The sequence below is a fragment of the Choloepus didactylus genome, chromosome 9 (genome assembly GCF_015220235.1).
Source record: "Choloepus didactylus isolate mChoDid1 chromosome 9, mChoDid1.pri, whole genome shotgun sequence".
NCBI lineage: Eukaryota > Metazoa > Chordata > Mammalia > Pilosa > Megalonychidae > Choloepus > Choloepus didactylus.
The window spans coordinates 69889768-69905601 of record NC_051315.1 but is presented as its reverse complement, the minus strand read 5'-3'; the positions used below and the strand labels follow the sequence as shown (position 1 = coordinate 69905601).

At 35.9% G+C, this 15834-nt stretch overlaps 1 protein-coding gene across 1 annotated transcript in view; it reads left to right on the top strand.

Moving 5' to 3' along the window:
- The window catches only part of CWC22 (CWC22 spliceosome associated protein homolog), a 98657-nt gene that overhangs the window by 13504 nt on the left and 69319 nt on the right, over nucleotides 1-15834 (top strand). Inside the window, exons 2-3 of the mRNA XM_037850050.1 lie at nucleotides 12074-12211; nucleotides 15616-15683. Coding sequence (XP_037705978.1) covers nucleotides 12185-12211; nucleotides 15616-15683 — 95 coding nt within the window. The 5' untranslated portion in view covers nucleotides 12074-12184. The remainder of the gene's footprint in view (nucleotides 1-12073; nucleotides 12212-15615; nucleotides 15684-15834) is intronic.

Here is a 15834-nt window from a genome sequence, read left to right as displayed (position 1 = left end):
ACATATTATAATTAGTTCATATCAGTGAGACCCTGCAATATTTGCCTTTATGTGTCTGTCTTATTTCACTCAGTATAGTGCCCTCAAGGTTTCTTCATCAACCCATTTCTTTTAAGATGGTTTTGTTCAAACATTATACATTCCATCCTGAGTAAACAATTCTTGGTTCCCTGTATTTATGTATTGAGCACCATCGCCACTCTCTATATAAGGACATTTCTTCTACAAAGATGGAGGGAAGAGTCAAAGAAGGCAGAGTTGCAAAAGAAAAAGGCAAGAGAAAGAAAAACAAACAAAAAAACTTGATAGCTAGAAGGTGACAAAAGGAAAGACAGCATTAACCTAAAGTAGAATAAAGAGACAGCGTCACCAATGCCAGGAGTCCCATACCCTTCCCCTGTTCCCCACCCCCCCATATGCATTCAGCTTTGGTATGTTGCTTTTGTTACATTAAAGGAAGCATAATACAATGTTTCTGTTAATTCTAGCCTCTAGTTTGCATTGATTGTATTTTCCCCCCAATCCCACCCTATTTTTAACACCTTGCAATGTTGACATTCATTTGTTCTACCTCACGTAAAAACATATTTGTACCTTTTATTACAATCGTTGAGCACCCTAGGTTTCCCTGAGTTACACAGTCCCAGTCTTTATCGTTCATCTTTTGTTCTGGTGGCCCACATGATCCCAGACTTCCTCTTTCAACAATATTCACAGTCATCTTTGTTCAGTGTACTTACATTGCTGTGCTACTATCTCCCAAAATTGCTTTCCAAACCTGTCAGTCCTGTCTTTTCCTTTCTGTCTGCAGTGCTTCCTTTAGTGTTTCCTGTAGAGCAGGTTTCTTGTTCACAAACTCGGTCATTGTCTGTTTGTCAGAGAGTATTTTAAGCTTTCCCTCATATCTGAAGGATAGTTTTGCTGAATATAGGATTCTTGGTTGGGGGTTTTTCTCTTTCAGTATCTTAAATGTATCACCCCACTTCCTTCTTGTCTCCTCCATGGTGTCTGTTGAGAAATCCAAACATAGTCTTATCAAGCTTCTTTTGTATGTGATAGATCATTTCTCTCTTGCTGCTTTCAGGATTCTCTCTTAATCTTTGATGTTTGATAAACTGATTATTAAGTGTCTCAGCGTAGGCCTATTCAGATCTATTCTATTTGGGGTACGCTGCACTTCTTGGATCCATAATTTTATGTCTTTCATAAGAGATGGGAAATTTTCATTGATTTTTTCCTCTATTATTGCTTCTGCCCCTTTTCCCTTCTCTTCTCCTTCTGGGACACCAATGACACGTAAATTCTTGCTTTTCGTTTTGTCTTTAAGTTCCCAGAGACGTTGCTTGTATTTTTCCATTCTTTTCTCTATCTGTTCTTTTGTGTGTAGACTTTCAGTTGCCTTGTTCTCCAGTTCCTGAGTGTGTTCTTCTGCCTCTTTAGGTCTGCTGTTGTATGTTTCCAGTGTGTCTTTCATCTCTTGTGTTGTGCCTTTCATTTCCATGGATTCCGCCAGTTGGTTTTTTGATCTTTCAGTTTCAACTTTATGTACGTCCTGTGTTTTCATTATACAGTTCAGCTCTTTCACCATATCTTCCCTAAACTTTTTGAATTGACTTATTATTAGTTGTTTCAATTCCTGCATCACAGTTGAAGTGCAAGTTTGTTCTCCTGACTGGGCCATAACGTCATTTTTCTTGGTGTAGGTTGTAGTTTTGTGTTGTCTAGGCATGGTTTCCATGGTTACCCCAATCAGGCCTCCCCAGACCAAAATGGGCTCAGGTCCCAGAAGGAAGAAATATTCAGTATCTGGTTTCCCTGATGGTGTGTCTTAGAAAATTGGTACACCCTGTGATGCCTCCGGTCACTGTGCTTCTCTGCCCAGCAGGTGGTGCCTGTCAGCCTGTAATTCTAGACTGTTGTAAGGAGGTGTGGCTCTTTTTCCCCAAGTTCAGAATGAAAGGCAGGTAGTAGAGCTGGGTCCCACCCCTTTCCTCTTAGAGAAGATAGACCCACTACACGGAGGTTATTAGCATTTCAGTGGTCTCTCTCTGCCTGTGCTATAACCTTGTCTGGGTCACAGAACTGGGAACTGAAAATGGCTGAGGCTTTCTCCCCTGAGTTGAAAAAGGAACAGAGCTAGTCCGAGGTGACCCTTCAGCTCTCCAAGGTCAGTCGTCACCAAAGCCTCTGTCTACTTGTTGGGGATTCATACGTTGTAGTGATAAGTTCATACTCGCTAATTAAAACCCCAGTTGGAGCTCAGCTGAGCTATATTCACTTGCTTGGGGAAAGCTTCTCTCTGGCACCACGAGGCTTTGTAGCTCAGGCTGTGGGGGAGGGGTCTCCCGATTTGGATCCGCAGTTTTTACTACAGATTTTATGCTGTGATCTCGGGCATTCCTCCCATTCAGGTTGTATGATGAGTGGACAGTCACGTTTGTCCCCCTGCAGTTATTCCAGATTATTTACTAGTTATTTCTGTTTTTTTCAGTTGTTCCAGGGGGACTGCTTAGCTTCCACTCCTCTCTATGCCGCCATCTTCTGCCACTCCATCATTTTTTAAGTAGTGCTCCCACAAGGGCTGCAACATCTCTTTATTGTAAAATACCCTCCCTGCTAAGGAAAGCAGGTGTGATTTTTGCTGAGTTACTTCCTTGTGACAAGGAGATAGAAATTTAATAATTCATCATAAAATCTGCATCATACTAAGAGCGGTGAGAACTAGGAACTCTAAACAGGAACTCTAAACAGGAATTTCCAGTTAGTCTTAAGTATCATGCATATACATGTAGAACCCTCAGAATTTTCCTATAGACATATCTGTATAAATCTGGACAGTGATAGTACTTCAGAATTATTTTTTTTTTAAACCACAGTAGTAGTCTATAGTATTGTTGGTTTCACACTTACATTTTGGGACACAGAAATGTAACAGATTGTACTCAATTGTTAGAAAATTGTTTGATGATGATTGAAAGGGCAAAAGGGGAAACATGACAATGACTTGGAAGAAAGTGTGTTACATTTTAAAAAGTAAGGTAATTTGAAATAAAATACGTAGATATCTATGCTTTAAGAAAAAAAAAAATTTTAGGTAGGTTGGGAGAAAGGGATCTTAAGACCCAAAAGGAAGTGGAAGGAAAATGCTAAATCTTGATCAGTAGTCAAGTGATTTTATTTTCTCATATTGTGTCTGGTCACGGTGAGTTCTGGGTATGCTAAGGAAATAAAGGAATCCTTAAAGTTAATCTCATGCATGTTTGAAAAGAAGTAGTGCTTCATTGTATTAACATCACAATCTTTGAAATATGGAACTGTGGAAGAATGGGTGAGTTTAGGATAGGAAAATTTTCTAGAATAGAGACTATACCTTTTTATATTTTATACTTGACCAATTTGGCATCAATTTATTAACATTGGCATTTTCATTCAGATTCAGTATTTAGACGGTTTTGGCATCAGAAAAACCTGGCTTTGAATTTTAGCTCTGTTATTTACTAGCTGTGCTACCTTAGACAGATTGCTTCAGCTTTCTTCATCTCAGTTCTCACATTGCAAAATAAGGCTAAAAAAATCACCAAAGCAGGGTGATTATAAGAATTGCATAAAATTATATAAATGAAGTACCTAGCATAGTGTCTTTTTCGCTGCAATAATTTATCATTATTTTTGTTATTGTTATCGTAGTCTAAATGATACATTTCTGACTTATAAAACAGGAAATGTAGTCAATTAAGCTCTGGATGTCTCAGGAACATAATTTCAATGTAGTGTAGAATCAGTTATTGTAGATTAAGTTAGTTTGTTGCAGAGCTGATGTATACATTGACAGTCCCCCATTTGCTGGCCTTTGAACAGTAGTGGTTGGCTTATCTTATCTTTTCACGTTACTTCTCTTGGGACACTCACCACCACATTATTTTAAAATAGTTTTTTATCAGCGGACTAAATGTTATGTAGTTGAAGAAAATTCATTTAATAGTTTATATATTATCAGCATTGGAGTTTAGAGTATTTCCATTATCAACTTGGACATAATATTTAGGTAACAGGTGAACTTGAAATGAGTTATTTTAGGTATGTGCTAAAATAAGTTCTGTTGGGTAGGCAATATTTATGTATAAGAATTTAAGTAATTGCAAATGTTTAAATCCCCCTATTCTCAATTTTCTGTCATGATGTGTGAATGAGAAATAATTTTCAAGAAGTTCACAATCTAATTGGATTAGAAAGTGTTTCTCTTCCATTATTTTGTCCACTATGTAGAGATAAGAACCTCAGTCCACCCCAATATTAGAAGGGAGGCTGGGAAGAAGATATCAATGACTTGAATTATAGGTGATTTCAGATTAACACAGGGTTCTATATAAACAAATCACTTTCTAGAGTAGGATAAGTTTTTCAAATAACTGATTCATTAAACAGGGTCCACACATTACATTTATGTCTCAAATCTCTTTTATTCTGTGACATTTGTCCCTTCTTTTCTTTCTTTCTTTCTTTTTTTGTTTTTTGTTTTTGTTTTTTTGGACAAACTGGGTCATTTGGCTACCAACCAAAGGCCACTTATAACATACCTGTAGTCAAGGTTAAGTTTATTAGTTTGCTGCAGCAAGGGAGAAAGCACACTATGGGGAATTGTGAGGTGGCTCATAAGGGCGGGTTAGGGAAATGAACTTACAGAGTTTGCAGAGATTGGGCAGAATTTTTAAACTAGAGTTCTAGAACAGAGAGCGGTCGTATCTTTACAACACATAAGAATATGCAGAGATCATTTTTTGTTCTTACTTTGGGACAGATGGGTCTTAACAAACTAGAAAAAAGAATTTGAACTTAGATAATCCATGATGTTGTACATGATGACTTAGATTAGTATATGTGTCTATTTTTGCAAGTTAGGGGAATCCATTTTAAAATTATTTCTGTTTCAGTTGTCAGTTTTCTCATAGCTGCGATGAGGTTCATTTTTCATTTTATCAGTACCTTCTTCAGTTGCTCAGACTAAGCTGAAGAATGGACCATTATCTTCTGGAAATGTGATCATTCCACATCTGCATTGTTCATTGGATTGTGATTGTGTTTCACCTTTGTGATGGTAGTAGTTTTGGTCTCTGGTGACTGGCTTTCTTGTTTTTTATATTGAGTTATCATTTGTTGAATTGTTTGGCATCACAGTGGCTGCCCGGCAACATGTAAGACTCTGGAAATCACACATTTGGCCATTGCAATATAGATAAACACTGTGATGCCAATTGTCATGTTATTCCTTATCCTCCATAATCTATTTCAGTCTTCTTTAGAAGATAACCAAGTGACTTTTCCTATTAATTTGGGTATGGATTATTTAACTTTGCCATTATCTGAAGAATTAGTCCCATAGCTGGGGATTTGAAGGATACGGATCTTGGGAGTACCTTGACTAAAGGGTATGATTGTCTACTAATCTTTTAGATTTGGGTTATCCATTATGGTAACCACGAGCCACTCGTGGCTATTTATATTTAAATATAAATGTAATTAAAATTAGATAAAATTTAAAATTCATTTTCTCAGTCGCACTAGGCACATTTGATGTGCTCAATAGCCACATTTGGCTAACGGCTACTGTATTGGAGTGGTGGCTACTTACAATGCAGAATGTGAACCTTTCCATTCGTGCTGAAAGCTCTCTTCTGCAGCCAAAGAGGGAAGAAAATAACTGATAGAAATAATAACAAAAATATGCCTAAGAAGCACTTGGCAATCAGTGGTTTCTAGCATTGGGGAAGGGAAGGCCTTGTTCTGATAGTCTTGGGCAGAAGCAGTCATCTTCACAATATTTTCTGCTTCTAGACCAAAAGAATTCTGGAAATCATTCACAGGTGATGCTTGGAGATGACGGCAGCAGTATCTATCAGTTTATTTCCTGTAAAATTAATAGTCAGTTTTATTGAGATGTATTGTACAATCAGCTGTTTACAGTGCCATCATATAGTTATGCATCCATCACCCCAGTCTATTTTTGAACATTTTCCTTATACCAGAAAGAATCAGAATAAGAAATGAAAGTAAAAAAGAACACCCAAATCACCCCCCCCATCCCACCCTATTTTTCATTTAGTTTTTGTCCCCATGTTTCTACTCATCCATCCATACACTGGATAAAGGGAGTGTGATCCACAAGGTTTTCACAATCACACTGTCACCCCTTGTAATCTACATTGTTACACAATCGTCTTTAAGAGTCAAGGCTACTGGGTTGAAGTTTGATAGTTTCAGGTATTTACTTCTAGCTATTCCAATACAATAAACTTATAAAGTGTTATCTATATAGTGTGTAAGAACACCCACCAGAGTGACCTCTAGACTCCATTTGAAATCTCTCAGCCACTGAAGCTTTATTTCGTTTCATTTCACATCCCCTTTTGGTCAAGATGTTCGACTGAGATTCTTTTGATATTCTTTCTGGAAGACTCAATTCCCGATTGTAGTTTATAGAAGAGACCTTTACATGAATGTAAGGAAAAGCAGAAAATTCTGTGGACAATAAGTAGTACTGGTTAATTTATTATAATAATTAACAATAGACTAGAGGAGAGTGGAACTTCTATTGAGGTATAATACAGTATTGATTTTATAAGGACTTAGTCAGTGCTTTTCCTGGGAGTAAGAACAAATTATGGACAGTAATGAAAAGGACAGTTCTCCAGGCCTTTTCCCATAAAGTGTATTCCAGATCTTACCAACTGACAAACATATTTAAACCAAGAGGCAAAATTTTTTATGTTATTTCAGTCTTTGTACATCAATGTATATATTTTTTCAACCTGAAAGTACATAATCATCACATTTTATTTATATGTAGTAAACCTAGAAAGGCTCACCTTACTTTTCATGTATTTTTTTTCTTTCTTTTTCTCTATTTTTCATTTTTGTATTCATTTGAAGGATGACAAAAGTATTTTATAATATATTCTGTCATCTGGATGATTTCATTTTAGTGCTTGAATTTGTTTTTGCTGTCATTTTGCAGTAGGTGGCAATACTTTAATTTTCATGGTCTAATGAGAAAATAAACATCCCTTTCTATAATATGTATATGAGGTGTTTGTGCCAAATAAAGAACAAATGGTGTTTTAGCATGTCTGAACAAATATTATGGTAGTTTGGATAAAGAGTAGTAGGGAAAATTGAATCCTCATAGTATAGTACATCTTAAACTCAAAAGAACCTATGCTGTGGAGGTCAGTGCCTTACAAGTAAGAATTTTTTTCCCTATAAATTGTGTCTGTAATTTTCTCAGGTTTGAAAATCACTGATACAAATAGTCTTCTCTGCATGCATCTACAAGCTTCCCACCAGTGAGTTAATAAAGACTGACTAACACATATTGAAAATGTAAATTAAAATTTATATATCTCTTTCCAATAGCTTTATGACTGAGTTCTTCATTTTAAAGTAGATAGGCTGTGGGGTTTCTGTGGTTTAAAAAAATACTGAGAACCAAGGTTTCTCAGCCAGAGGTGGGAAACTGAGGAGACTTGAGGGATATTTACATATTGGAATCACCTGGAGAAAGCTTTCGTAAAACAAGCATGCCCAGGCCTACCCCCATGCACGCACATGCACACACACACGTGCATTCTGATTTAGTAAGTTAGATGTGGGCCCCAATATATGTATAAGTAATTCTCCTATTGAACAAGTTTTCATAATTCAAATTGGTTTTTAACACAGTTACTTACGGAATCAAGTTTTACACTATGATCTGAAACTGGCATGTAGGTAAAAGACAAACCAGCCCCTTTGCTTTAGTGGCTTAGTGCTTTGCTTATTATTATAGATTTACTTCTTTTAACTAGTATGCAAGCTCCATGTGAGCAGGGAATTTTGTTAGGATTGTTCATCGCTATCTACACAGTGCAAAATAATGGAAGTGCAGTAAATATTATATGTTGAGTGAATGTATGTATAAATAATAATGGGTGAAGTTAGAAATGATAGATAATTATGCTCGTGGAAGTAGACAAAAATGCCATCACCTTTGAGCAAAAATAAGGTGAGTCAAGTTTGAAGTTTTATGGCCTTACATTCATAGCCATAAAAACAGGATCTTTGAAAATAGTTGTGCAATTTGTGTACGACACACAGATGTGTTGTTGAGGAGGCAGGGGCCTAAAATCCAACTTAAAAAAGCCTGTGCCTGCTGGGTGTATCCACTTGGGGTTGGGGTAGGACCTGTGTTTTTTGGCATGAGTAGTTTCTCATTAATATTTGACATAATTGATATAGTTACACTTAGCTGTGCCATCTTGTTTTCTATTTGTCTTCTCTGTTTTTTGTTCCTTTGTTTCTTCTTTCCTGTCTTTTTGTTGTTCTTATTAAGTATTTTTTTACAATTCCATTTTAATTTATCTGTGGTTTTTTTAGCTGTATCTCTTGGCATTTGTTCTTCAGTCCTTGCTCTAGGGAATACAGTATTTATTTTTAGCTTACTTAGAGTTAGCGTTGTACTGTTTCACAAAAAAAATAGAAACCTTGCACATCCTATGTCCATTTTAGTCCTCCCATCCTTTATTCCATAGTTGTCATAGATGTTAACATTTACATACATTATGAAACCTCTCAGGACAGTGTTAAAATTTTTGCTTTAAGCACTGCTGTATATTTTAGATAAATTAAAAGAAAAAATAGTCTTACATTTCCTGAGAAATTTACCTTTTCCATTGTTCTTCATTCCTTTCTGAAAATCTGATTTCCATCTGGTATCATTTCTCTTCAGCCTGAGGAACTTCTTTAGCATTTCTTGCAGTGTAGGTCTGCTGGTGGTAAATTTTCTCTGTTCCTCTTAACTATAGTTGTTGTTTTAACCAATAAATTGTCTTTATTTTTTTCTTGATTCTTAAGGACTGTTTTTCACTGGAATTCTGAGTGAAGAGTTTGGGATTGTTTTTTGTTTTTGTTTTTATCTTTTAGCATGTCAAAGATATTGTTCCATTGTCTTCTGCCTTCTTTAGTTTTTGATGAGGTGTCAGCAGTAATTTGAATCATTATTTCGCTGTATGTAGTGTGTTGTTTTTCCCTCTGTTGCTCTCAGGATTTTCTCCTTATTTTTCTCTTATCTCTTTTCAGCAGATTGACTGTTGACTATGTCTTTATGTGTGCAGACATGGTTGCTTTATATTATCCTGCTTGAGGTTTTCTAAGCTCCTTCAATCTGTACTTTTATGCCTCTCACCAAATTTGGGGAAATTTTTACTTATTTCTTAAAATATTTTTTCTGTCTCATCATTTCCTCTCTTTTCCTGTTTAACTTTGCACATATATTAGTCCTTCTGATATTGTCCCACATATCCCTGACCATTTTTCTCTCTGTTCTTTAGATTGGACAATTTCTATTGATCTATCTTTAAGTTCACTGACCTTTTTTCTCCATTCTGTTGTTAAGCCTATCCAGTGAATTTTTTATTTCAGATATTTTATTTTTCAATTCTAGAATTTGTTTCCCTTTTATCATTTCTCTTTGCTGAAATTTCCTGTTTTTATTCTTTGCAAGTATATTTTCCTTTGCATCTTTGAATACAGTTTTAATAGCCTAGTTTAAAAACCTAATATGCTAATTGCAACAGCAGGATCATCTCAGTGTCAGTTTCATTGATTGTCTTTTCTCTTAAGATTGGGTCACATTTTCTGATAAATTATTTTTAATTGTATCCTGGATATTGTACTGTTATGTAATAGATACTCTGAATTCTGTTACATCCCTCTGAGTAGTGTTGACCTTTTTTCCTTTTAACAAGTATTTAACATGGTTGGATTTAAATTACAAACTCTGTCTCTTGAGTAGCATCTCAAATCTTAGTTCACTTTTTTTCCTTAAGGAGAGGTCTATCTTGCCATGTGTGTTGGTCCAAGGGTAGTCAGAGATTTGGGGAGAGTTTATAACCAGAATGTGAGATTCCCCTTCTTTAGCTGTCTCCACTGGGATTCTCCCTCACTTTCCAGCAGCTGTGGTTGCCTCAAACCTGTCCACTTGTTCTTCAAGCAAGAATGACTACATGTTTTCCATTAAGGTTTTCACCCCCCATGCATGGTTCATACTGCTAAAGCCAGCAGAGAGGGAGTAAGTTGCACATATTGTTCCTTTTTTCCAGGCATCTTCTCCCCTCTGGACGCATCTAGAATCAGTCTGGTTTTTTTCATTCTTCACTTTCTTCATTTTACCTTCTTTTTATTTTATTTCTGTATTTTTGTCCGGTTTATGATTGTTATCTGTAGAAGGATTAGATCCAGTAGGAACTTCTTGGCCATACCACAAGTGGAAGTCCAGGTGCCCTTTTGAAAAATTTGCACAAAGGTGCCACAAAGCTACCCAATGGTCTTGGGAATCAAAACGCCTCTGTTTTTTTTAATTCTTTTTGGAAAATAGTATAATCATTGCATGTCCGAAACTTTCTAGCCTCTAACGTCCTCTTTCCCCGTTGAGACAATTTTTATGATTTAACTTGATAGCACAGGGTCTACTAAGATTGTAACTATTGCACTGTTTTAGAATAGACTGTTTTGAGTAGTGGAAATGTCTCTTACCTCCCTACCACTACTACAGAGTCTGATTCTAAAGTTATGTATAGCAAGTAACTGATTCTAAGGTTTTTGCAATTGTTTATCTGCTGTGTAGAGTTGCTCTGATACTGAATTCAAACCGTAATTCATAATTGTGGAAATAGTAAGGTGCCTAGACAGACTGGTCTGTTATATGACTATTAGCTATGAGCAACTTTTTAAGGAAAAAAAAAAAAGTTTGGGACCAACTTGCCAGTCCAAAACAAGGCTGAGCTTTGCATACAGCTACATTAGTAACTAAGTGAAGAAACAGGCTGCATGTAGGCTCATTATGTTAAGTTAGGCACATTGGTCTATTTAACAGCAGCTACAAGTGCATAAGCAGTGGTATGCTTTAGATGCAGTTATGTTCCATGGATTGGTAAATTTGTAAAGAATTTCATGTATGTTGTTTTTACTAATTTTGATACCATGCTAACCATTGACTTACTGATTGGTATATATCTCCATCTGCATTAAAATGATAGCTGTTCTACAACAACTCTATATTGCTTTATAGAATGTCAAGGCTATTTATGTATTAACATATCTAACCTGTAATCTAGTGAAAAAAACACTTAACTGGGGGTCCTTAGGCTGGCTAGGTTTCTAGTATGGGTTTGCCTCAAACTGGTATCATAACTTAGAACATTGAAAAGACTTAACCGACCTTCCATGTTCTCATCTTTGAAAAGAAGGAATTGAGTAATCTGTAATGCCTTTTCTAGCACTCCGCTTCAGAGTTTTTTTCTTATTATTCGATTATTTTAGAACTGAGCACAATTCTTTCTTCATATAACTATTGATTCAGCATTTTGTAAAAATTACTAAAATTCACTTAAAAGATGGATATCTATAGATTTTTTAGCATTTAACATTGATGACTCTGAGCCAAATAGTAAATTCTCAAATGTGTGTATCTGAAGCCTTGTGCCTTTGATAAATCACACTGAGTCATAATTATTTTAGTTTAACAACTAATATTTCCATGTAATATACATTTATCTCCAAATGATCGTTATTACAACAACATCAGTTATTTCATACTTTGTTTATATAGATACACTGGATGTTTTATACTGACTTTATGTAGTAACTTATAAAATTATTTCCTCAGTTCCCTTGTTTTTATAATATCATGATACTATTTTATGATGTGAGTTTAGTTCACTGAGAAGGTTTAGATTATCAAATATCTGTTTTTAAGTACCCTTTGTTCTTTTTGGTCATTATGGTAAAATGTCTTATCCTGTTTAGTATTGTTATTATTTGCTCTCTTGTTTACAGTTTCTTTTCTAATAATATACCTTAGGTAAACATATGGAACTATTTAAGGATTTATTCATTCTTTAAATTTCACTATTGCTTACATCTATGCTTATTGGTCAAGAAATATGAGGTGGTCAAATGTCTTTTGTGTTGAAATAATGTATTGTTATTTCATACACATTTTTTTCAGGGTTTACAAAGCATACTTTGATGTATTTTATAGGTGACATTTGCAGACAGAAAGAGTAAACGGTCAAGGAATTCAGATTCTTGGATACTTGCTGTTTGCAGCAACTTAAGAAGCATTTGATTCATTGGTTCAACTGGCAGCAAAATGAAAAGTAGTGTGGCACAGACAAAAGTAAGTGTTTGAAATTTTATAATAGACAAAGTAAACTTACAGTCATTTACCTATCCTTCAAACAAAAACATGTGGTTCTGTCCTAATTATATAAATTTGAAGCGGCATCATACACACAACTAATTTACAGTTTCAAATGTAGATACTTGGCCATATGGAAATAATAGTATACAAGAGGGCAATTGAGAGAACATGCAGGGAGTATGTGCGTGTGTATGCACACATCAGCACCTGCATGAATCAAGAAAGTATGTGAGTGAACACAGGCAAAAGAAAAATAAATAGCAGTGTGGGGGATTTTACCATTCTCTTCAAAGGGCATACTGTCCTAAATGACAATGAAATGGAAGATGAGTATCTCCTTCTTCAGTTGGCTTTAGTCCCCACATGCCTGTCACAATGTGAACCTCTTCTTGCATATTTCTTATGCATAGATGTGTTCTTTATGCTGTGCTTTATTTTAGACATTATACATTCATTTATTTAACAAATATTGAATTCTAATGGCAGTTTGGGTAAAACGGCAAACCAAGCATTCTTGCTCTCATGAAGTTTGCATTCTAGTTGGAAGAGACAGAAAATAAACTATAAACTTAATACATAAGTAAATTATATGGTATATTAGAGTGTTAAGTGCTAGACTTGTGCTATGGAAAAAAGAAATAGGATGGGCCATACAGGTCACAAGAAGGAAACCTGGAGAGCCATAGTCTACAAGGAGAAGGTAGAGGATTCTGAGAAAGACTTAACATTTCTCTCTCATATAATAGTTATCAGCCTAAATCTCTGAGTGCCCTTGTCTAACATGGCTCAGTCAAGAGCCAGGGTTCCACAGAGAGTCTCCTCCCAGTTCCTAACACAAGGTCTGCTACCTACTGGGACCTTGATAAGTTCAGTGTAATGTGACATTGGACCCATGAGTACAGTTCCCAAAGAAGCAGATGCAGAACAATATGTGATAGTATTTAGTGATAGCTGGGGCTAGCTTTGGAGACAGTGAGTCCTCTGTCTCTGGAGATATGCATGTCTACATGGCAGGGAGGCTGGAGAGGGGCTCCTTGCACTCCACAGAGATTAGAAGCAAGGCAGCAGACCCTGCTTTAATCTACAAGTCTATCAGTTCAGTTTACTGAGCACTTACCATGCAGCAGGCCTCTTACCTGGTGCCTGCTATCGAAAAGCTCATACATTATAGGTTCTTCTTTAAGAATAAGGTTTAGAGGAGCAGAACTAGTTGAGAAGAGGAAGGGAGGTGAGTCTATATCTATATAATCAAATAAAAATACACTTTTCCCTTTACTGATTCCAAGACCTAGGAAGCGATGTGAAAGAGAAGGGGGATAGGGCTGGCTTGTAGATCCTTACAGTTGAAAAGAAAAGAAAATGGAATGGTTTGCTTTTCAGCTAAGTGTACTCACAGGCAGAGAAAGAGTTTTAAAAGTAAATGGAGTCACTAGTTCTTAGTACTGCTCTGATCTCATCTCCTGCTAATCTCCCTTTCTCATAATCTGCTCCAGCTGTGCTAGATTCTTTGCTATACCCTGAACATGCAAGGCGTGTTCCTGCCTTAGAGTCTTTGTCTTTGCAGTTCCCTGTCTGGCAAGCTATTCCACCAAAGAGCTGCATGGCCAACTCCTTCATCTTCAGGTCTCTTCTTAAATGACTACCTTTTAAATGGGCTCTACACTCACTTCCCTATTAAAAATTATAAACCCCAGTGCTCCTGATTCCACTTACCTCTTCTGTGGCATTTCCCCTCTCCAAGAGGGGTTGTGTTCAGTCAGCCTGCCTCTGGCCCTCCCAGCTACTTCTTAGTTTAGCCTACCTCCGTCTTTCCCCAAGCGGGTCCATTAGCTGGGATTAGGCCCAATTCTGACCTCTTGTAAAGCTCAGATTTTCTGATGTTCGGTGGCACATCCATGAGGTTCATGAGACTTCAGTTGACAATTGCCTGTTTTTCCTCAGAGCCTCACTTTTACTTCCTTAGCAAATTAGAAGCAAGTTCCCTACCTCTTCTAGCCTATCCTCTCCTTTGCTGTCAGAGGCTTGTTACCTACTCCACTCACCTCCTCACACTTCTCTGTATATGCTACCTATGTATGACCACATGGTATTGTATATACAAATCTATATTTGTTTTACTGAAAGAGACATTTAGAGAATTTTAAAATTTTGACTATATATTATTTTCAATTACTGCACTAACTTAGATTCTAAAATTGGATAAAGGAAATGGAGAGATTCAGGTTATTATTATTTGGATCATATCCCAAAAGGATTTTTTAACTTAATGAAATCCTATTTATCCATCAAAACCCAGTTCAAGACCCCTTTACTTATTGTTATCCCTCAGGATCCTGTGCCACAGTGACCTTCCCTTGCACAAGATGTCCTGTTAGCACTTAGTCTATGCCAGTCATTTGTTAGTTGGTCATATTTACAAACCTTTCTGATTCACGACGTCAATATTTCTGGTTTCTCTCTCTTGCTCACAACAGATGTTACGGAAATGTGTTAAAAATCGTTATCACAGAATTGAGGCCTTTTCTCTAATGTAATCAAAATAATTGCAGTGCCTTGTAAAAAAAAAATGTTGACAGTACAGCTTTATTTCTCTCTCTCTCTCTTTGTGTCTGTCTTCTGGGAACATATAATCTGATATGTTTAGCTGTGGGAATCTTTATAACCATGTCTCGCCTACAAGATAATCATAGGACCTGTATCTCAAGAATCATGATTTTTAATCCCTAGGTACTAACATAGTGCCATACATATCAGTCACTAAAATATAGTTTGGCAAAAATAAAGATGAATTTTATAAATATTTCTCTGTAATATAGAGCCAGTTTCTCTAGTTATTTGTTTTAATCCAGGTTTAGTAACCTGTACTGTTAATGTAAAGTTTCATAAGGAAAAGAGATATATAAGTAAGTGCAGTATTGTAAGACTTGAGCGTATTCACAATTGCGAGCCTTTGCCAGAAAGCATCTGGCCCTCGGTCTTTGTCTTTTTCACCAGTAGAAGCATAGAAGCCCTTTATAAAAAATGATGTTCTATGAATATATAACTTACTACATTGGAATAAAATATAAACTGGATGACATTTAATTGTGAGAATTATCTTCGCCTTTTTTTGTTTGTTTGTTTGTTTTTTGATTTTAAAAATGCGTTTGATCCATCATGGAAATAGGTATCTGCCATGGACATTTACTTTGGATGGCCTGAAAATTTTATTTTATTTCAATATTGCTTAGGTAATATAGATTATTCTTATGATAAAAAAAGTCTTGAAATAATTTCTGAAGTACTTAAATTTTCTCAGATACATATTTTATTGTCTATATGTTTTTTTAACATTACAAATAATTTTTTAAATGTCCCTCTCCCCCTCCCTGCCTTGAAAGAATTCTTCTGGTCTTGACAGAAGAGAAAACTATAGTTCTTATCAGAGGAACTCCTCTCCAGAAGACAGGTAAACAATTTTATATGTTTTGAAAGCAATTAAATTTTTTTTATAATAAGTCTACAAAGGAAACTCCTAGTTCCTTATTTTAAGGTGAACAACTTTTTGATGGTTTTTATAACCAGTATTGGGCTTTAGGAGGAACTAGCTTTGAATCTCT